We start from the raw sequence: 24,043 nt of genomic DNA on the forward strand, positions 1-24,043 counted from the left end.
CACAAAGAATGGTGTGTATGTAGTTAAATCAGGGTATTTGGTTACTCAAGAGATGAATCGAAATGGAGATCCTGGCCGTAAAGGTGTGGGACAATCGAGTGGTGATTAGATTAAGGATCCGGTGTGGTCTGCAATTTGGCAACTACAGGTTCTTCCAAAATTGTGGCATTTTATATGGAAGGGATTCAAAAATATCCTTGATGTGCGCATGAATTTGCAATGGCATGGTATTCAGTTGGAGACGAAGTGTCCACATTTTGATGAAGCTTTGGAAACCTAGGTATGTTTATTTTTTCAATGTTCGTTTGCTCGTGTGTTCTTGTTTGGATCACCAATTTAGTTGGATTTGATTCTGGTAGAGGGGGTGATTTTTTGGATTGCTAGAAGTAGCTTTGTCGAAAATATAATGATTATGTGGAGAGTGGAAAACTATTGCGGTGGATTGTATGTGGTCTTTGGAGAATTTGGAAGTGTCGAAATAGGTTGATTTTTGACAAGATTGTTGTGGAGCCTCGTGATAAGGTGGAGCTTTTAACCGATGAAGATGCACAAGGTAATGTATCAATTTCACTTGAAGCTTACTTGTAGTTTCGGACTTGGTTAAGTGCGATACAAAACCCTATAGTAGAAGTCCCCCAAGTCATCGAGCTAGGAGATTTGCCGAAAGAGGTAACAGACAAGGTAAGCAATCAGACTTCCAAGCAAGCAACCTGGATCGAAGGTTCGACTTCGGCTTCCGGTTGATTGTTCTCATTCTCCTTGTGTCGTAAACAGCAACAAGGATAAGGAGAAGCAAATAGAGAAGAGATGATATGAGATACTTTTGCTTTTGAAGAAGTAACTTTCCACAAGCTTATTTTTGAACTGGGCTTGAGGGTTTTCTAGTTTCCTCCAGAGTATAAAGCCGACTCAAGAATTTGAGGGTCAAAACAAGTCCATCAAATCAAGAGTGCGTTCGACTTTGATGATATGGGATACTTTTGCTGTTGACGAAGTAATAGATGAATCGGCATGTGTTCTGTTGCGCTTGTCTCCACATGCTTCCTTGTATCCTTCTCACTTTCCCTATCTGTTGCTCAGGCAGATGTGGTATCTTTTTTGGAAGCATAAGATGTTGAAAATGAGTACTCGAGAGCAATGCCAGGTAAGTAATTAGGCAAGGGGTTCTAGGCAGTCAGTTCCTGAGTGGAAGCTTGATTCCAAGTGCTGTCTGATTGCTCTCTTTCTCCTTGCCTTGCAGGTAAGAACAAGGGCAAAGGAAAAGACAGGGAAAAAGCATGATATGAGATACTCTTACTTTTGACCGTGATGATATGAGATACTCTTGCTCTGGTGTGGCTGGTTTGCATAGGTATTATTGGGGGGGAAGAAAGCTGAGTATTTCGAGAGGCTTCGTTGGGAGTGCCCTCTTAGATATGAAGAAGGGTTGAGCATTTTTGCAGGTCTGCTTGTCCGTGGAGGATGGAGGTCGACATATATAGGAGTCTCCTTAACAACAAGTAGTAATGCTATTCCTTTACCCTTCTTGATCGTAGCAATGTAGTGGGAGCTGCAAGCTTCACGTGTTTTAACTTTGTTAGAGCACTTTGAAAAAGTGGTATGTGGTATCTGGAAAGCTGATGTTACGAGTGAAGATTGCAGACAAGCTTTATCCAAGGAAATCTGGCACTCAAAGTTCGGAGAGCGGTGCCTCTTCGGTTTTCAAACAAGCAATCCTGTCGGGGATATGGCTCTTGAGATTCAGAGAACGGTGCCTCTTCGATTTTTGAGAAAGCAATCATGTTGGGAGTCTAACTCTTGAGATTTGGAGAGCAGTGTCTCTTCGATTTTTTTAGAAAGTAATCTTGTTGGGAGTCTGGCTCTCAAGATTCAGAGAGTGGTTTCTCTTCGATTTTTGAGCAAGCAATCTTGTTGGAAGTGTTTTCTAGAATGTGAGTAAAGGTTGGGCATTTTTGCCAGTTTGCCTTGCCAGCTTCGTTGGGAGTGCCCTCTCAGATATGAAGAAGGGTTGAGCATTTTTGCAGGTCTGCCTATCCATGGAGGATGGAGGTCGACATATATAGGGGTTTCCCTAACAACAAGTAGTAATGCTATTCCTTTACCCTTCTTGATCGTAGCAATGTAGTGGGAGCTGCAAGCTTCACGTGTTTTAACTTTGTTAGAGCACTTTGAAAAAGTGGTATGTGGTATCTGGAAAGCTAATGTTGTGAGTGAAGATTGCAAACAAGCTTTATCCAAGGAAATCTGGCTCTCGAAGTTCAGAGAGCGATGCCTCTTCGGTTTTCGAACAAGCAATCTTGTTGGGGATCTGGCTCTCGAAGTTCGGAGAGCGATGCCTCTACGATTTTCGAACAAGCAATCCTGTCGGGGATCTGGCTCTCGAGATTCGGATAACAGTGCCTCTTCAATTTTTGAGAAAGCAATCCTGTTGGGAGTTTGACTCTTGAGATTCGGAGAGCAGTGTCTCTTCGATTTTTTAGAAAGTAATCCTGTTAGGAGTCTGGCTCTCGATATTCGGAGAGTGGTTCCTCTTCGATTTTTGAGCAACCAATCTTGTTGGGAGTGTTTTCTCGAATGTGAGTAAAGGTTGGGCATTTTTGCCAGTCTGCCTTGCCACGGAGCAGGGAGGTTGACACACATTGGGACTTTCTAGTTATCAAGCAGTGGTGTTGTTCCTTTACCCTTGTGGGTAATAGTAGGGTTGCTAGACCTTCAAAATTTATGTGTCTAAACTTTATGTGTCTAAACTTTGTCAAAGATTTTTGGCAAAGTTATCTGTGGTACCTGAAGAGTTGATGTTACGTGTGGAGAGTGGTGCCTCTTCGATTTTTGAACCAACGACACTGTTGCCCTTTCTTTTATAAGGGCACCAATTGTGTGCAAGGAGTACATTCAGAGAGTTATTTCTTGTAGGAATTTTCCCCTTACTTAGAGATTTATTGCACCTCATTTCTCCTTCATCATTTCTGAGAATGTCTGGCCCATCCGACCGTCGTTTTGACTTGAACTTTGGTGAAAAGGCAGCCATGCCTTCTCAAGACAACATATGGCGCCCATCCTTCTTATCCCCTACTGGTCCTCTTACCGTTGGGGACTCTGTGATGAAGAATGATATGATCGCTGGGGTAGTGGCCAGGAACCTTCTCACTCCCAAAGATAACAAACTACTTTCCAAAAGGTCTGATGAGTTGGCTGTTAAGGATTCTCTGGCTCTCAGTGTTCAGTGTGCAGGTTCTGTGTCTAATATGGCCCAACGCCTATTTGCTCGAACCCGCCAAGTTGAATCATTGGCGGCTGAAGTGATAAGTCTCAAACAGGAGATCAGATGGCTCAAGCATGAGAATAAATAGTTGCACAGGCTCGCACATGACTATGCTACAAACATGAAGAGGAAGCTCAACCAGCTGCAGGAATCTGATGGTCAGATTTTACTTGATCATCAGAGGTTTGTGGGTTTGTTCCAAAGGCATTTATTGCCTTCGTCTTCTGGGGTTGTACCGCGTAATGAAGCTCCAAATGATCAACCTTCGATGCCTCCTCCTTCTGGGGTTCTACCTAGTACTGAGGCTCCGAATAATCACCCTCTGGTGCCTCCTCTTTCTAGGACTTTGCCGACTGCTGAGACTTCTCTTGAGCAACCTTTGTGAAGGCTCCCTCTTATTTGTTTATTTTGATTCATGTATATGTACATATTTGTAACTTATCGGAAATATCAATAAACAAGCTTAGCTTTATTTCAACGTATTGTGTTAAGTACACCAAGGCCTTCTTCACTAAGTTCTTTGAATTTTTCCTTTTGTTGAAGCTTGTATGTTAAAGCTTTGTGAGTGAAGCATGTAGGTTAAGGTAGTGCTTCCTTAATTTCCCGAGTGAGGAAAACTTCTCGTTTGGAGACTTGAAAAATTCGAGTCACTGAGTGGTCGTGAGACTTCCGAGTATCAAGGTGCAATACATATGGTAAAAGTCCCCCAAGTCTCCGGTCGAGGGAGTTGACGAATGAGGCATTTCCTTTCTAAGTGGTAGCCCAAAACTCCTTCTTCATATATATTTGTTATGAAAGTTGTTAGACCCAAAAAAGATGAGGCTTAGGCAAATTTTTTTTTTTTCGAAATTTTTTTTTTCGAATTTTCGAATTTTTGAATTTTCAAAATTCCAAAAAAATAAATAAATATATATATATTTTAAAAGCTTTGGTGTTGAAGCTTTGAGGTTGAAGCTTTGTTGGGCACCATGAATTGATTTTGCTTCACACTATCTTGATCAAGATAGTGTGAAGCTTTTGTAAGTGAAGCTTTTGTGTTGAAGCTTTGTAGGTGAAGCTTTTGTAGGTGAAGCTTTTGTGGGTCAAGTTTTTGTGGGTGAAGCTTTTTGGTGAAGCTTTTATAGGTGAAGCTTTTGTGGGTCAAGCTTTTGTGGGTCAAGCTTTTGTAGGTGAAGCTTTTGTGGGTGAAGCTTTTGTGGGTTTATGGGTGAAGCTTTTGTGGGTGAAGTTTTTGTAGGTGAAGCTTTGAGTTGAAGCTTTGTAGGTGAAGCTTTGGAGTTGAAGCTTTTGTTGGGTACCATGAATTGATTTTGCTTCACACTATCTTGATCAAGATAGTGTGAAGCTTTTGAGAATTTGTAGTTGTCCTTCATTAATGAAGCTTTTGTTGGTGAAGTTTTGGAATTGAAGCTTTGTAGGTGAAGCTTTGGAGTTGAAGCTTTTGTTGGATACCATGAATTGATTTTGCTTCACACCATCTTGATCAAGATAGTGTGAAGCTTTTGAGAATTTGTAGTTGTCCTCCATTGATGAAGCTTTGTTGAATTTCCCTTTTTTTTTTTTTTTTAGGAAACTAGAAATTTGAAAATGTGGGAGAGACAACATATACAAATTTTTCTTCCACACTGTTGAGCAAGAGATTGTGATGCAAGCCACACCTTGTAGTAGTCGAAGGTTTGGATGAACCATATAAATTGAATTTGCTTCGAAGGTCTGAGAATTGTAGTTGCCCTCCATTGATGATGCTTTTGTTGGCACCATAAATTGGTTTTGCTTCACACTGTCTTGATCAAGAGTGTGTGAAGCTTTTGAGAATTGTGGTTGAACTCCTTTGATGAACCTTTTGTTGGCACCATAAATTGGTTTTGCTTCACACTGTCTTGATCAAGAGTGTGTGAAGCTTTTGAGAATTGTGGTTGCCCTCCATTGATGAAGCTCTTGTTGACACCATAAATTGGTTTTGCTTCACACTGTCTTGATCAAGAGTGTGAAGCTTTTAAGAATTGTGGTTGAACTCCTTTGATGAAGCTCTTGTTGGCACCATAAATTGGTTTTGCTTCACACTGTCTTGATCAAGAGTGTGTGAAGCTTTTGAGAATTATGATTGCCCTTCATTGATGAAGCTCTTGTTGTTGGCACAATAAATTGGTTTTGCTTCACACTGTCTTGATCAAGAGTGTGTGAAGCTTTTAAGAATTGTGATTGCCCTCTTGAACCCACAAATATGACCTACCATATGCTACTGCACCAAAACCTCACAAATATGACCTAAAAACCACATGATCGTGCTCCTCTTGAACCCACGAGCACAACCATACCCTCAGATCACGTTTTGACCGAGTTTCGGACGTCGAACTCGGAAGGTCCGACTCGACTCAATTTTTCCCTGACGAGTTACGAGCGAGTTACAAGTTTTTAGGAAATGTAAAGGCCTCCACTCAACTCCCTAAGGTCTTTTGTAAAGGTTTGAAGAAAAGACAACCTCGAAACACAAGGTTTCGAGAAGTCGAAGTTTAACCTTAACCTTTCGAGCCATTTTCAGGCTACCTCCATCCACTTTTTGGACTTCCAAAATGTACAATTGTGTTCTACTATTCATAAGCTTCATTTCCATTTAAATTTTGTGAAAAATGGTTGAGAAATGAAAAAGATATGAAGGCTTAAAGTTTTTTCCTAGTTTCTGGCAAAACCAGACGGCGGCGACCTACAAGGCTCACATGAGAAGTTGATGGAATATTCCGTCAAAGTTGACGGAATGTTTTAACGTCATCAGGTAACGTCGTTAACTTCTGTTAGTATTTAACGGAATATTCTGTCAGTTTTGATGGAATATTCCTGACAAACGTCAGGGTTTGGCCTGTGCGTGGTGGCGCGTATGGTCGTGGCCTAGCCGGCGTGTGGCGGTGCGTCCGGTCTCCAATTGGCTTTGTATCAATTTGTGTAGGTCTGTGACGTTGAGTAGATCGTTTTCGTTTCAAACCCTATATTTGAGCAAACTACGGAGGTTTTATTTAAGTTTCCGTATATGGGTTATTAAACTAATGGAATTAGTAATTTCACGTGTAGGAGAAATTTATCCCGAGGACATACGGGGTCAAACAAGGCTCGAAGGCTTCGTTCCTACTATGTATATATGAGTGGGCACTTTGTTTTCATATATATATATATATATATATATATATATTTATATATATAAACTATATAGTTTCCACAAAAGCTTTTAATTTGATTTATGCATATATGCCATGATTTATAAATTTTAAAAAATGATTTTATGTGGTTGAGATTTATATACTGTCATGGCATATGCATACGCATTTTACCTGCTCATAAATATTGTACTGTTGTGAAGTGCTAAAGTAGCCATACGAGATGCGCAGGTAAGTTCAGGTAAGTTTATTATGTGGTTTGGAATTTTTGCATCATTATGGCATGCTCATATTCATATAGTTCACTCATCATTGCTGCACCCCGGTGTTAGTGCTCCCGCCCCTGGCCAGGGCCAATCCTTCACGTGTATGCTCACCTCCCGCACCGCACTCTTGCCTTGGATCCAAGTAGGTGCTAGCATGTCGTACAGGTTGCATTAGGCGACTCTGACTCATAGGTGACCATGCGTAGCGCTAGCTTCACGTGATCGTAACACTATAATGTATATTATTACACCTAGCATGTCGTACAGGTCGCATTAGGTGACTCCGACTTATGTGCTAGCATAGATTGATGAACCATAGGTGCAGTAGTACATGTCACATTAGGTGACTCTAACTTGCGTGCTAGTATAGATTATTGAGCACATGATTATATTTTAACTTGATGATTATATTTTGATTTCATACTTATACGTAGTATGATTTTCTGGAAACTATATATGTTTTACAATGAGGGGTTAGTATGTTCCGAAAATAAATGGATTTTGAAAACCTTTATTTTTGTGCTCACTCACCCTTCTGTTTTTCATCCCTCCAGGTTTTAGTAACTAAGCTTACGTATGGACGAGGACCCATGGCAAATCTCGGTATAAGTGGTTATCTTCAATGGTATAACCCTCACCCTATTTATTGTATTGTTCTTATGCTCTAACGTCAAGTGTGAAATAGGTTCATTCCCGCTCACTAGCGCACTCTTGTATTTAGGCACTTTTAGGTTTAAATTTATTCACATTTTCCATATCACTACACTTTATGGCTTCGTCACCTTTCAGGTGTCAGCCAACACAACTCGATTTGGAGTCCTAGTGGACATTTCTGATCGGGGTGTGTCATGTAAACATTTCAATTCGTATTTAATAATATTTACTCTTTGACAAAAAAAAAATATCAATGTGATTACTAAAATATCCTTATTATCGTAATCTATTTTATATTCTGATTCTTTTTTTATTTTTTTGGTATAACTTTATTTCTATTTATTTTACTTTAACTTTGAGAGAAAAAAACTTCAATTCTTTTCATTTTCTATTTTTGATTTCTTTTGCTGAGGGTGGGTTAATGCAAAGGGAAATTTTGGAATTTAAAAATAAGTGTGTAATGGGAAGGAAAAAATTATTGTGATTCTCCCAATAACCTAAAATTCAATTATCACCAAATTATAGGGACTCCAATTCCTTCAAATTTTAAAGTTGGATTCCAACATTTGCATGGGTCCGACCAAATTTTTTATTCTCAATATTTTGTAAACATATTCCATAATTGGAATTCAATTCCCTTTTTTCTTATTCTAATTACCCTCACATAAAGGTACCTTTAGTTTAAAGCTAACTCTAACAACCTGTGTGGAAGTATAATAAAAAAAATCCTCCTATTATCTCAAACAGAAAGTAAGAGGTGAGAACTAAGATTTTTGAACTTTTGTATTGCCTTTTGTTTATTTATTTATTTATTTTTGTGGTAGTTAAAACTTTTATCGTTGAGTAGAATTTGAGAGAACGATTTTTTTTAGGGAACTTTAACGAAAAGCAACCGGTACTGTTCACTTTAACGAAAAACCACATTTTTACACTAAAAAGTCAATCCTGGTACTATTCACTTTACCCTTTATTTTGTCCTTATCATTAAAACTCAAAGTTTTCAAGTTTTTTTCATTAGTTTTCCTCTTTTTTTATGTATATTTGTAAGAAAAGAAAATTTTTTGCACATCTCTTTTTTTGTCTTTAATTCAAATAAAGAAAAAAAAGAAAAAAAAGAAATAATAGTGTGAAGAAAGAGAAAATTGCTGAGAAAAACTGAAAATTTAGGTTTTTTATATTAGCACCCCACAAAATGTTGAATGCACCTCATATTAAAATTTAATATTAATGACTTATTTACTCTACTATGCAATGACAATTTTGACCTTATTAGGTTTAAAAAACAATAATAAAATTAACTTTTAAGGTATTATTTATCTCCTTCAACTATCAAAACCCCTCACATCCTCCATTATTGAATAAAACTCTAAACAATGAAACTACAAACATGTTGATTAAGAAAAATTATTTTTGACGAATGGAACACGAAATTGGTGTTTCGAAAGCTTTGAAATCATTATTATTGTTATTGAAAAACATTCAAATGAACCTAAACATTTTTTCAAATCATTCAATTTGAAATTATTCGGCAAACTAAAGTTTAGATGGTTTGAAATCATTCGGCAAAATAAAAAATGACTGTTATAAGATTTGAGAAATGTGGGGTGTATAAAAAAATGTGGGGTGTGTATAGAAAATGTAAGGTGCATATTAAGAATGTGGGGTATGAGGGTATCATGGGGAATGAAGTGGGGTGTATTAAGATAATTTTTAATTGAAAAAGTAAATGTGAGGTGTATTAAGTATGTAGGGTTTATTCAACAATTTGTGGAGTGCAAATATAATAAGCCAAAATTTATTAAAAGAAATTAGAGTGGTCTTACAACACCATAACAGGTTGAAATTGTTGGCCAAACAATGATAAAGATAAGGATAAAGAACATTAAAAAAATCTAAAGATGCCCAAAGATTCGAGGAGCCATTGTTTTCCGGACCGTTGGTATCTCGTTGTGGACAATGACAAATATGCCATTCAAGGTAGTATAATCAAGGGGTAGGTCGAGTCATTTAGCGAAATATTCGGCGGGAAACCATGCACATGAATGCTATATGAAATTCAGAACCAAAGAAATTGTTTTTTTTTTTTTAACAAAATATACTATTTACACTAAGAGTGAGAGGGTAGGTTTAACTTTATAACGAGCTAGCAATATTGTGGTTTAAATTCGTCATTGATGATAATCGAATCTATGACCTCTTACTTACAAGCCAAATAAATTGTTGCTAAAGTTTAGGTTGTAACCAATGACTTGTACATGTACAATACAATTATCATTTAATGATTATATATATATATATATTCATTTAAATATATATAAATTATGAAATTATATGTGATTGTGGACATTTTTTTTTTAAACAAACGATATTATCTACACTAAGGGGGAGGAAATAGATTTAGCCTCACAATGGGCTAGCAATAATGTAGTTCAAATTCGCCTTTGACAATAATTGAACCTCAAACCTCTCACTTACAAGTGAAGAGGAATAACATTAGGTCGTAGTATTGAGTCGTCATTATATTAAATACATATAAATACTATGGTCATGCCCCTGATAAGGATATAAATAAAAGCATGATCAAGTGAGAAAACACAAATCAAAATTCACCCAATTTTTATCTACACTTGCCAAACCCTCTCTCTCAATTTCTCTATAATTCTCCCGTTAAAAGGCCCTACAAGAACGTTCACATATTTTTTAAAAATTAATTAATTTAATTTAGATGAAGTGAATGTGACACGCAAGAATACAAAGAAGAAGGGTCCAAGTCAAATGGTCAATCGCAAGAAATTGCGGTGGTTGGCCTAATTATACGGAATGGAGACAGCCAAGGTCTAATTGGTCTTTATCTTTGACTCACGACTTCTTGTAAATTCACATTACTCCCTGTATAGAATAGTATCTCTATTTATTACCAGTGGCGGAGTCACATGGAGACTAGGGTAGTTCAGGGCCTATCCTGGAAATAAATTTATATCGATTATGTAGTAAATTTTGCAGTAATGTGCAAGTGGTGTGTTGGTATGTTAGGTTTTAAAGGTTTCATTAGGTCTTGGGGTCGATGCTTGCTGACGAAAAGCTATTTTTTGGTATTTTTTACCAATTATCATATATAACTAACCTTCTGCTAACATTCTGATTTCTTTTAAACCAATTATTTTTGTGTTAGTTCATATAAAACAAGGTATATATATTCGGGAGGAAGATTAAATGATATTAAAAAAAAAGTATCGTAATAATAGCTTATTTTTTTGTTAGTTCATATAAAACAAGGTATATATATTCAAGAGAACGATTCAATAATATTAAAAGAAAAATATCGTAATAATAGATTGAGCTAGTTATAACATTATTATTAATGTTGCGTTAGATGTCAACACATGTTCTATTTACTATGACATCTCTCAATACTAATTTTTTCATACAAATTTTAAAGCTCCATCACTCTTGTTTGATTCAAATTTTCCATGATATTACTATTTTTTTTTCTAATTTCTTTCATTAGTTTAAAGGCCCCTTGTGGCATGAATTTCTGGCTCCGCCACTGTTTATTACCATGGTTTAATTAACTATTTGTTGAAAAGGAAAATAATTTCAGAGAGAATGAGATAATTTATTAGAGAATTTTTTTTATTGGGGATAGACAAACCGTTAAAACAGTAGTAACCACATATACTATTCTCAATCAACTAGGGCAAAATGTGATATGTGTTTATGTAGCTCTTGGTCAAACATCTTCTGTGGCTTAGGTGGTGACTACTTTATAGGAAAGGAGAGCAATGGAATATACTATTGTGGTAGCTAAATATTTATGTATCGTGAACAATACACTTCAATCATTTATGACGACATCTCCAAACAAGTGCAAGCGTAAAGACAAATATCTCTTCTATTACAGAGACCATCAGGCTGTGAAGCTTATCTGGGAGATGTTTACATTCATTACTTTTGGAAAGAGCTGCTATAGTGATGTGACTATTCTAGTAAATTACACAAATAACCTTAGTTCAATAGGGAGAATCAATTGCCTAATTAATTGAGGAATCAATGGTTTAACGGTTACAACACTTACACCAATTAATGGACGGAGATAAGAGTCCTACAAAACTATTGTTTTTTTTTTTTTTACAGAGTAATTCATCTATAGGTGGCGAGTTCAATAGATAGTTAGGACTGATACATTAGGTCCAACTTATTTTACCATGGTGAAATTCTATTGTATAGGCTATTTGTATGGGAGTTATGGCGTATACGTCCTCTGTATATTAATTTAATGTAACAAACAATTTATATGTAATGAGTTAGAATTAGATAGGTCATAGGTCCATAATTTGATTCGCTTTAATGTAACACAAAAAAGATAAATATAATTAGGGGGATAGGGAGGAGAACAAATCAAGAAGAACGAATGAAATTAAAATCGCAAAAGTGAAAAAACTTAAAATAGTTTTTAATTTTAACTTTCTTTTTTAGATTTTTCTATATAATTTTTTTCCTTATATCTCAAGTACAAATTTATAATTAAAAACTAAAATGGCTTGTTTGGATATGCTTTTAAAATGGTTGAAAGCGCTTTTAGAGAAAATATTTTTGGGTTCCAAAAGTACTTTAGTGCTTTCTACAAGAAGCACCAATTATGTGCTTCTTCCAGGAAGCACTTTAAGTGCTTTTCTAGGATTTACTTGCATGTTTACTAAGGATTAGTTCCAAAAACATTTTCATCAAAAGCGCTTGCAGTTATTTTAAAAGTACATCCAAACAAGCTCTTAAATGTTTACCAAACTGACTATCAATATGTACTTTTAAGGGTGCTTTTGTTTGTTTTCACCAACCTTCACTAGACTAGATTGGACTCAGTGACAGTGTAGTCCCATGTTTGTTACCCATAAGAACTAGCTTTAATTGGATTAGAAGGGATTCACCTTGACTAAGTGTCTCACTAAATGTCTTAGCGAGACCTCTTGAAAAACAACGTACTACACCGTCATATAGAGAGTTACTCGTGTCCTTATTCTGCTCGACTATGTCATCTCCGACGACGACTCATCCCCCTCCTCCGCCTCCTCGTTTTCCTCATCCAACAAGTCCAAGACCCTTTCTCTGCCTTTTTTCGCCTTGTCATTAGCTGCTTTGCCAAGCCTATGTAGGCTCTTGGGCAGTTCATGGGACCCACCTGACAATCCCCGAATGGGTACCACAGTTATCTCCGTTGATGACCCAGATTCTTCTGTCACTGATAGTAATATCCTCGACTGATCAGGTGTCACCCACCATTCCTTGAGCCAAGCCTTGAAGAATTTCAACGAGATTTGATTTTTCCAGATCGAGCTTCCCAATGACGAGCTAGGCATCATCGATAATGTTTTGGTCAAGTGGAAGACCGATTTCGATTTCAACTGAATTTTGTGATTGTTTTTGTTTTGTGATATGGAAGTTGTGGAATTTGGAGCTTTGATTAATTGAAATGAATGATCAATGAGGGCATTAAGATATAGATATATAGGAAGTTGGATAGGAAAAAAGGGAGAGGGAGAGGGAGAGGGAGTTGGATGGGTAAAGAGAGAGAAGGAAGAAAGATCTTTCGAGAGAAATAAAGAGTACTAGAAAGGGTAAAATTTAAAAGGAAAAAAAGATTTTAGTTTTTATTATTTGTATCTGTAAACGAGAATTTCATGTGACAAATAACACAAGAATACGTGTACAAAATAAATATTTTGTATTAATGTAAATGTAGGGTTACAATCTTTTTCCAAACTTGAATCCTCTTATTCGATCTCTGGTTCAAAAATGTGTGTGTTGTTGATCCGAGAATCGAGATGACTTGATCTCGAATGAACGAACGCCTCAAGGTTCTAGCTTGTAACGATGGAGGAACCAACACGTGTTGGGGGGGGGTGCTTGATGGTTCTTCACAAGAATGATGAATAATGCAAAGAGTTTTCTAAGTCTTCTGAGTGTTTGGGAATTTGAAAGTTTGGGGCTTCAGAGCTTTAGCGTCTGGGTGTGAGAATTTTCTAAACTCCTTTCTTTGTCTTAAAGCCTCCTATTTATAAGCTCTTGATGTCTTGCCTACTGTTGGATTTGGCCTTAATTGTGAACTTGATTCATTGACCAAAGAACCATGACTTGATTTGAGGCTTCGTGATTTTACTCCATCAATTAATTTACTTGATTTGAATTATTAATTATAGAATTAATAAAGATAATTCTTTAACTATTTTTTGTCCAATGTCGCCGCATGCACCTTAGTGACTTGTTCCGTTTTAATGAGTCACATGCCATATATGCCCCTAGTATGTTGATATTTAATGTGTTGGTGATATTTATTTCACTGAAATTTTGATGTCTACAATATTATCTTATTTCTTAGTCTAATAATGCACCAAACACTTCAATAAGTGCCCCCAACTTAATTTATTCTATGCCACCACTTCAACTTAGTCTCTTAAGCTAGTCTAATATGAAATATTCCGTGGCTACAAATCCACCCTAACAAATAATAATCCACGCCTCCAATCCAATCCAACCCAAGGTAATAATTGAGTCTGATCTGACGTCTCAAATGAAATTTATAAAAGTAAAAGTTTGATTTGTAGAATGACACAAAAACCAGTGACTGTTAGTAATTTCAAGAACAAAACAAGAGCCTTATCTGAACTGCATGCAAGGTCAATGTCGTCTATCCAAAATCATGCACAACGTCCAGGATCTGGTAGCTCCCCACACGATCCTTGAAAAGGATAAAGGGAATTGCGTTAATTTGGTAGTCACATGCACGCAAGCCATGGCGTCATCGCTCCAGGAGAAGAACTCACCCAGATACCACCCCTAGTGAGCCAGTCAATACCTAATGTCTTTTCTTTTAATTTTTTTTTGTCCATTTGTTACATGACTTAAGAGAGTGATGAGCTTCCTTCTAACTTTTGCTGCGTTGAGAGTGTTTGTTTTTCATTTTAGCCTTTGGATCGTGCTTTTTAGCTTCCTTATCTATTTCATTTTCTTTATAACATTGTTTACGTGTGAGATGCGTGTCACATAAACTACGCCTCTCACCTTCAAGACTCTTCTTGGAGTCGTAATGTTTTTAAGATTGAGGTATTTGTCGGTTTGCCCTCTAAACTTGTATAGAGGTTCCAATTTATGCACTGAACTATAATTTTAGCCGATTAACCCCTGAATTTTTATAATTAGCCAATTCTCTCCCCTAAAATTTTATAAATAGCCAATTTTGCCCCCCTAATGTTAGATTTTAAAATTTTCATCCATCCAATTTTTCATTCTTTTTATCTCATACAGTTGTCATGTGTTGTCTACGTAATCAAAATGGGTAAAAAATTAGATGAAATTTTTTAAAATCTAACGTCATGAGGGAAATTGGCTATTTATAAAAGTTCAGGGGGTAATCGGTTAAAATTAAAGTTCAGAAGAAAATTGACAGCTGTATACAAGTTTAGGGGACAAATTGACAAATATGCCTTTAAGATTTTTTTCTAGAAAATTAGAAAAGCAGAATTTCAGTTTTTGATGAAAAGTTAATGCAACAAGTTTTGTGAAAACATTAAAGACTTCAAAGTATATTAACTTAAATTCGTTTAAAAATATACAAACTTTCACATTCTTTTTTTCGATTTAAGATTCATATTTACGTAAATCCAATAACGTAAAGAATGATATTTTATCATATGACAAAAATCAATAATTCCTGTATACTTTGTTGTAGATTTAATCCCTAGTATTTTTCTCCTAACAATTATCTAATCCAATCAACTAAAGCTATCATTCAAATATAACAAATACCAAGTGAAAATTGAAAGTGAGCAAGGAAAGTCTAGAGAATCCAGTGCATGACCTGCACGTGACACTATTTCCATCTGAGTTAATTCTCTTTATATTTTTTTTTTGGAAATGCCAAAGCCAATTAGTTAGCCGAGAATCTAAATAGAAACGCGAGCGGCAACGAACTCATCCGCACGTGGCAGTATAATAGCCATCCATCAAGAAAATAACCCCCTGATCTTGCCTCGGTAAGAAAGTTCGCGCCACTTTCCTTCTAAAAATACCGCGCTCCTCTCCCACTCGCGGCGATATTTTAAAACTACCCCCATTTTCTCGCCGCAGAATAAATTGAAACCAGGAGAAGCTTCCGGAGCCGCTTCGACCCAAGAGTGGGTCCAAATCATGCTACAAGACCACGCGGCAACTCGACGATGTCGCTGATGTGCGGCTCCTATAAATACTCGTAAATCAAAATCACAATCTCACGAGAAACTCAGTTGAACCACGCGAGAAACTCATTTATCAAATATTTTTTTAATCAACATATTTGTTGTTTTATTAGTTAGGATTTTTCTTACAATGAATTGTCAGTGTGAGTTTTTGAGGATCATCCAACGTGGTATTGAGATTGATGAAGATAAAATAATCTCGCACATACGGAATAAAAGTAATTTAGGATATATTTAAAATTTTTTAATAGCTTAAAATAATTACATATTAAGTTATATAACTCATTAATTATTAAATTTAATGTGTAGTGTATTCAATATTACGAAGGGTAGTAATGAAAAAAACCCTAAAATAAAGCTATTTTATTGGTCGAGGGCCAAATAACCCTAATCCCCTTGATTCCCCCCCCTATATAAACGCCCTTGGCTCTCATGCAAATCTCGCCACTTAACATTTGAGGCTTCTTGAAAACCTCCGTGTAAGAAAAAAGAAACGTCTCCAACTCAAGAATCTATTTATTTTTTCTAATTTTGCCAGCAATTTCTCTGCCTTTCCCGGAAAATAAAATTTCCCAAATTTAGGTGCCTATTTTCCATTTCCCAATTTTCTCAGGTGCCAAACAACCCACAAAAGCCATTCCCTCGTCCTTATCCTGTGACATGCACTGCATGTTTGGGTCCTATTTCGGTGCTTAAAACCTGTTTTCTGGGCCGCACAATTTCACCGTCTTCATTCCGAAACGTTTCCCTCTCTCTCCCCTGAGGTTTCGGCGTGGGGATTTCGGATCCGACTGAAGGGGTTTCTGGGTTCCTTACAGGTTTCCGTAAGCCCCTTTACTGCTCCGTTTGTGGGGGTAGCCGGGGCTCCGGCCTCGGCGGGTTTTAAAGCCCCCATTCATTACAAACTCACAATTCAACGATTTAAACCATAACCCCCAAGTTTCTCTAATTTTTTTCATCTTAATTTCATTTTTTGATTGATTAATCGTCGCGGAAGAAGAGATGCCGGCCCTGGCTTGTTGCGTGGATGCTGCTGTGGCGCCTCCCGGCCACGCTTTCGCCGGGGATAGCTCTCTTCCCGCGTCGCCGTTCCCAGGCTTACCTCCGGCGACCATCACCACCGCCGCCGACAATTCCCATTGGTCCCCTTCCCTCTCGTCCGACCTCTACCGAATAGACGCCTGGGGTGGGCCCTACTTCACCGTCAACTCCTCCGGCAACGTCGCCGTCCGTCCTCACGGGACGGCGACTCTGCCGCACCAGGAGATTGATCTTCTGAAGATCGTGAAGAAGGTTTCGGATTCAAAACCGGAGTGCGGACTTGGGTTGCAGCTGCCGCTCATTGTTCGCCTCCCTGATGTGCTCAAGGACCGGCTCGAGTCCCTCCAGGGCGCCTTCGATCTGGCGATCCGGTCCCACGACTACGGCTCCCACTACCAGGGCGTGTACCCGGTGAAATGCAACCAGGACCGGTTCGTCGTGGAGGACATTGTCAAGTTCGGGTCCCCGTTCCGGTTCGGACTGGAAGCCGGGTCGAAGCCGGAGCTCCTCTTGGCCATGAGCTGCTTGTGCAAAGGTAATCCCGACGCCCTTCTCATCTGCAATGGATTCAAAGACCTTGAGTACATCTCTCTGGCTCTGTTCGCCCGCAAGCTCGCCTTGAACACTGTGATTGTTCTTGAGCAAGAGGAGGAGCTGGATTTGGTTGTTGATTTCAGCCAAAAGCTCGGCGTACGACCCGTGATTGGCGTCCGGGCCAAGCTCAAGACCAAGCATTCGGGCCATTTCGGTTCGACTTCCGGCGAGAAGGGAAAGTTCGGACTCACCACCACTCAGATTTTACGCGTTGTGAAGAAGCTTGATAAGCTGGGTATGCTTGATTGCTTTCAGTTGTTGCATTTTCATATCGGGTCTCAGATCCCTTCGACGGCCCTGCTCGCTGATGGCGTATCCGAGGCATCGCAGATATATTGCGAATTGGTCCGTCTCGGTGCCCACATGAAGGTCATAGACATTGGAGGCGGTCTGGGTATTGATTACGATGGATCCAAATCTAGTGACTCGGAGATTTCGGTCAGCTACGGCCTTGAAGAGTATGCCTCCGCCGTTGTCCGAACGGTTCGGAACGTCTGTGAACGGAGGTCCGTGAAGCACCCGGTGATTTGCAGTGAAAGCGGCCGAGCCTTGGTTTCCCACCACTCGGTTCTCATATTTGAGGCTATTTCTTCCAGTGCTTGTGATGATGCTCCTCCCATGTCCGCCTTTGAGCATCAGTACTTCATTGAGGGTCTGACGGATGAAGCTCGTGCCGATTACCTGAACCTCTCCGCTGCGGCTATCAGAGGTGAGTACGAGGCTTGTTTGACGTATGCTGATCTGTTGAAACAACGGAGTGTTGAACAATTCAAAGAAGGGTCTGTCGGTATTGAGCAATTGGCCACCGTCGATGGGTTCTGTGATATGTTTTCGAAAGCAATCGGGGCATCTGACGCTGTCCGTACATACCATGTGAATCTCTCGGTATTCACTTCAATTCCAGACTTCTGGGGTATTGGGCAGACGTTCCCCATAGTCCCGATTCACCGCCTCGATCAACGGCCGGCAGTGAGGGGAGTATTGTCAGACTTGACCTGTGACAGTGATGGGAAAATCGACAAGTTCATTGGCGGCGGGTCTAGCTTGCCGCTGCATGAGCTGGAAGGCGATGGTGGGAATAATGGCGGTGGGCAAAAGTACTATTTGGGGATGTTCCTGGGCGGGGCTTATCAGGAGGCGCTCGGAGGAGTCCACAACCTCTTCGGTGGCCCGAGCATTGTTCGGGTTTCGCAGAGCGATGGTCCCCACAGCTTCGCGGTGACGGGAGCTGTGTCAGGTCCGTCATGTGGGGACGTCCTGCGGGTGATGCAGCATGAGCCCGAGCTCATGTTTGAGACGCTGAAGCACCGCGCGGAGGAGTGCGGGCAGGGTGACGATGGGGGAATGGCCAGTGCCGCTGTGGCCACCAGCCTGGCCCGGTCCTTCCACAACATGCCGTACCTGGTGTCAGCTTCTTCTTGTAGCCTGACTGCAATGAATAACCATGGGTTCTACTATTGCAGCGAGGATGATTACGACGACATTGTTGCCGATTCGGCGGGGGCTGCTGCTCCCGTTGGCGAGGAAGAACAGTGGTCTTATTGCTGTGCTTGAGAGTCTCAAACATCCCTCTAGTTTGATGTTGGTGTGTCTGCTGGGGTCGTCTGTTTTAATTTTAATCTTTTTGTTTTTTGCCTTTTTTGGTTTAATGTTTCATGAAGAGCAAGGGACGTGATAGAGAGAGTCCTTTGTAATTTGTGGCTAAAAAGTAGGGTGAATGGGAGCCGAATCCGCTCTTTTGTAAATTCGGGGCCTTTTTCCCCTGTTCCTATGTTAGTAGACTTACAATATTTTTGGTTTTTTTCAGATATCATTGTCTTGGAACCAAATCTTATTTTTTGCCACTTGTTTTCCCTTTGCATGTTACTGTGTTTTCTTTCCGGTGCTACTCATGATGTTCTTGATTGCTTTAGTAAGAAAACTAATGAAAATGACTTGAAAACTTTGAGTTTTAATCAAAATGATAAAAAGATGTTGTAAGTGAATAGTACATGAATGACTTTTTAGAGTAAAAATATCATTTTCGTTAAAAGTGAACAATACCGAGAATGTTTCGTTAAAACTCTCTTCTTTCTTTGCATGTTAGGTCAGTTGATTAAAGTCTTGCTTTTGAACTTTTTGTATTCAAATTCGAATTCTCTTTGCTTGCTGTAGTTTAGAATTGTTCACGGGGGAGGATTCTCTTCCATCCTGATGTCTCTCTCATTCCCTCCTCTCCTACTTGAACGGTTACGATTAAACCACGTCAACATCTTATATTAATTTTTTAATAATGACAATAAGACAAAAAATAAAGTGTGAGAGGATGGGAGGGAAGGTGATAGGAATAGGAAGGGAGAGAATCATACTCCATTGTTCACAATTATGTCTTGTTTAAAAAAGAAATTTGTGGGCGGTTTGGTTTGGGTAGTGTTAAGTGCTATGTGTTAGTGTAGGAAAATCCGGTTATGATTCTATTGGGCTAGGTTATGTAAAATCATGTGGCTAGCTTTACTTGTATACCCTCGCTTTTATTTTTTGTCAAATGGATGAGTTAACAGGACATATTCAAGATGATATTCCTTGTTGTATGCTTTTCGCAGACGATATAGTGTTGATAGATGAAACTCAGGAAGGGGTAAATGCAAAGCTTAACCTTTGGAGAGAAGTGTTGGAATCTAAAGGTCTTCGCCTAAGCCGATCAAAGACAGAATATATGGAGTGCAAGTTCAGTGCAAATGGAGGCCAAAACGAGTTAGGGGTGAGGATCGGAGATCAAGAAATACCAAAGAGCGACCGTTTTCGTTACCTAGGATCTATCTTGCAAAAGAACGGAGAATTAGATGGAGATCTCAACCATAGAATACAAGCTGGATGGATGAAGTGGAAGAGTGCATCCGGCGTGTTGTGTGACCGCCGTATGCCACTGAAGCTCAAGGGAAAATTTTATAGGACGGCAATAAGGCCAGCGATGCTGTATGGCACAGAATGTTGGGCGGTGAAGCATCAACACATACACAAAATGGGTGTAGCGGAGATGAGGATGCTTCGTTGGATGTGTGGGCACACGAGAAAGGATAAGATTAAGAATGAGGATATCCGGGGTAAAGTAGGAGTAGCCGAAATTGAAGGCAAGATAAGAGAAAATCGGTTACGGTGGTTTGGACATGTGCAACGAAGGCCTACTGACGCTCCGATTAGAAGATGCGACTATGGGACAGAGGTTCAGGGCCGAAGGGGTAGAGGAAGACCTAGGAAAACTTTGGAAGAGACTCTAAGAAAAGACTTAGAGTACTTGGATCTAACGAAGGACATGACACAGGACCGAGCACAATGGCGTTCTAAGATTCATATAGCCGATCCCACTCAGTGACTTGGATTTTCCAAGTCTCCAACCGAGAAGTTTTCCTCACTCGGGAAATTAAGGGAACACTACCCCAACCTACATGCTCCACTCAGAAAGCTTCAACATACAAGCTTCAACAAAAGAAAATTCAAAGAACTTAGCGAAGAAGGTTTTGGTGTATTTAACACAATACGTTGAAATGAAGGAAAATTTATTTATTGATATCCCCGATAAGCTACAAATATGTACATATACATGAGTCAAAATAAACAAACAAGAGGGAGCCTTCACAAGGGTTGCTTAGGAGAAGTCTCAGCAGTCGGTAGAGCCCCAGAAAGAGAAGGCACCGGAGGGGGATCATTCGGAGCCTCAGTACTGGACAGAACCCTAGAAGGAGGAGGCATCAGAGGTTGATCATTTGGAGCTTCATTACGCGGTACAGCCCCAGAAGACGAAGGCAATAAATGCCTTTGGAACAAACCCACAAATCTCTGATGATCAAGTAAAACCTGACCATCAGTTTCCTTCATCTGGTCAAGCTTCCTCTTCATGTTTGTAGCATAGTCATGTGCGAGCCGGTGCAACTGTTTATTCTCATGCTTGAGCCCTCTAATCTCCTGTTTGAGACTCATCACCTCAGCCGCCAATGATTCAACTTGGCGGGTTCGAGCAAATAGGCGTTGGGCCATATTAGACACAGAACCTGCACACTGAACACTGAGAGCCAGCGAATCCTTAACAGCTAACTCATCAGACCGTTTGGAAAGTAGTCTGTTATCTTTGGGAGTGAGAAGGTTCCTGGCCACCACCGCAGCAGTCATATCATTCTTCATCACGGAATCCCCAACGGTAAGAGGACCAGTAGGGGAGACGAAGGATGGGCGCCATATGTTGTCTGGAGAAGGCGGGGCTGCCTCTTCAACAAGGTTCAAGTCAAAACGACGGTCGAAGGGGCCAGACATTTTCAAAGGTGTTGAAGAGAGAAGAGGTTGGACAAATCAAGATCTTAGAAGTGCAAGAATGGAGCTTCTACTGGTGGAGATTCAAGTGTGCTTTGGAACTTAATGCCAGCCCCTATAAAAATCTGCACTCGACGGAGCTCCAGAAATCGAAGAGGCGCCTGCTCAGAAATCGAAGAGGCGTTTGCTTTCTCAAAAGCTGGGCTGCTTAGAGACCACGAGGGTTGATCTCAGAAATCGAAGAGGCGTTTGCTTTCTCAAAAGTTAGGCTGCTCAAAGACCACGAAGGCCGATCTCAGAAATCGAAGAGGCGCTCGCTTTCTCAAAAGCTGGGCTCCTCAGAGACCACGAGGGCCGATCTCAGAAATCGAAGATGCACCTACTTTTCCAGCCTTGTCAGCACCTGTCACACGCACACTCAGCTTTGCGGAAATTATGGGCATTCTGTCGAAGACTTCTGAGGAAGTATAAAACACATGAATCTTACTGTTCAATCACCCACTTCCCACACGCAACAATAGCTCATGGGTACCACAGATAACTTTGCCAAAGTTCTCTGCCAAAATTAAGCACGTAAAGCTTGCAGCTCCCACTACATCGCTCTGACCAAGAAAGGTAAAAGAATAGCAAAGAAACAGCACTAACAAAGTTTAGATCCATAAATTTTGAAGGTCTAGCTACCATATTATTACCCACAAGGGTAAAGGAACAGTACCACTGCTGGATAATTGGAAAGTCCCTGTGTGTCAACCTCTGTGCTTTGTGGCAAGGTAGACTAGCAAACATGCCCAACCTTTACTCACACTCGAGAAAACACTACCAATAAGATTGCTTGCTCCAAAATCGAAGAGGCACCGTCCTCCGAATCTCGAGAGCTAGACTCCCAACATGACTACTTTCTCAAAAATCGAAGAGAGGGTAAAGGAACAGTACCATTGCTGGATAATTGGAAAATCCCTGTGTGTCAACCTCTGTGCTTCGTGGCAAGGTAGACTAGCAAACATGCCCAACCTTTACTCACATTCGAGAAAACACTCCCAACAAGATTGCTTGCTCCAAAATCGAAGAGGCACCGCCCTCCGAATCTCGAGAGCCAGACTCCCAACATGATTACTTTATCAAAAATCGAAGTGACACTGCTCCCCGAATCTCGAGAGCCAGACCCCCAGCATGATTGCTTTCTTAAAACTCGAAGATGCATCGTTCTCCGAATCAATCGAAGAGACGCTCGCTTTCTCAAAAGCTGGGCTGCTCAGAGACCACGAGGGCCGATCTCAGAAATCGAAGAGACACCTACTTTTCTAGCCTTGTCAGCACCTGTCACACGCACACTCAGCTTTGCGGAAATTATGGGCATTCTGTCGAAGACTTCTCGAGAGCCAGATACCACAGACCACTTTTTCAAAGTGCTCTGACAGAGTTAAAACATGTGAAGCTGACAGCTCCCACTACCGTGCTATGACCAAGCAGGGTAAAGGAATAGCATTACTACTTGTTGTTAGGGAGACTCCTATATATATCGACCTCCATCCCCAACGGACAGGCAGACCTGCAAAAATGCTCAACCCTTCCTCATATCTGAGAAGGCACTCCCAACGAAGCCTTTCGAAATATTCAGCTTTCTTTCCCCCCGATAATACCTCTGCAAACAAGCTATACTAGAGCAAGAATATCTCATATCATCAGGGTTAAAAGCAAGAGTATCCCATATCATGCTTTTTCCCTGTCTTTTCCTTTGGCCTTGTTTGTACCTGCAAGACAAGGAGAAAGAGCAATCAGTCAGTACTTGGAATCAAGCTTCCAGCCAGGAACTGACTGCCTGGAACCCCTTACCTGATTACTTACCTGGCATTGCTCTCGAGTACTCATCTTCAACATCTTATGTTTCCAGGGAAGATACCGCATCTAATTGAGGAACAGATAGGGCAAGTGCGAAGGATACAAGGAAGCATGTGGAGACAAGCGTAACAGCACACGTGCCGATACATCCATTACTCTGTCAAAAGCAAAAGTATCCCATATCAGCAGGGTCGAACGTACTCTAGATTTGATGGACTTGTTTTGACCCTCAAATTCTTCAGTCGGCTCTGGAGGAAACCAGAAAACCCTCCAGCTCAGTTCAAGAATAAGCCTGTGGAAAGTTACTTCTTCAAAAGCAAAAGTATCCCATATCATCTCTTCTCATTTTTCTTCTCTTTATCCTTCATGCTGCTGCAAGATGGGGAGAAGGTGAACAATCAGCCGGAGCTCTGATTGCTTACCTTGTCTGTCACCTCTTTCAGCAGATCCCCTAGCTCGGCGACTTGGGGGACTCCTACTACATGGTTTGTATCGCGCTTGACCAAGCCTGAAACTACAAGTAAGCTTCAAGTGAAATTGATACATTACCTTGTGCATCTCCACCAGTTAAAGATACCACCCCTGGATGGAGGAAGAGTACTTCCAGAGAAGATGCCACATCTACCTATGAGACAGATAAGGCAAGTCAAGACGATACCACACTCCGATACTTAGAAGTTTCGTGATTACGAGATCATTCTCTCACAATATTTCCTAATGTCATTT

The 24,043-nt window shown here is 40.0% G+C and overlaps 1 protein-coding gene across 1 annotated transcript; it reads left to right on the forward strand.

The window, feature by feature from the left end:
- The first annotated feature begins 15,986 nt into the window (after window positions 1-15,986).
- LOC126624674 (arginine decarboxylase-like) lies at window positions 15,987-19,002 on the forward strand. Its single transcript, XM_050293763.1, has one exon. It carries the CDS (start codon window positions 16,562-16,564, stop codon window positions 18,746-18,748), a length of 2,187 nt encoding a protein of 728 aa, XP_050149720.1. The 5' UTR covers window positions 15,987-16,561; the 3' UTR covers window positions 18,749-19,002.
- Window positions 19,003-24,043: the final 5,041 nt, after the last annotated feature.

Source organism: Malus sylvestris, chromosome 5 (genome assembly GCF_916048215.2).
Source record: "Malus sylvestris chromosome 5, drMalSylv7.2, whole genome shotgun sequence".
NCBI classification, from domain to species: domain Eukaryota; kingdom Viridiplantae; phylum Streptophyta; class Magnoliopsida; order Rosales; family Rosaceae; genus Malus; species Malus sylvestris.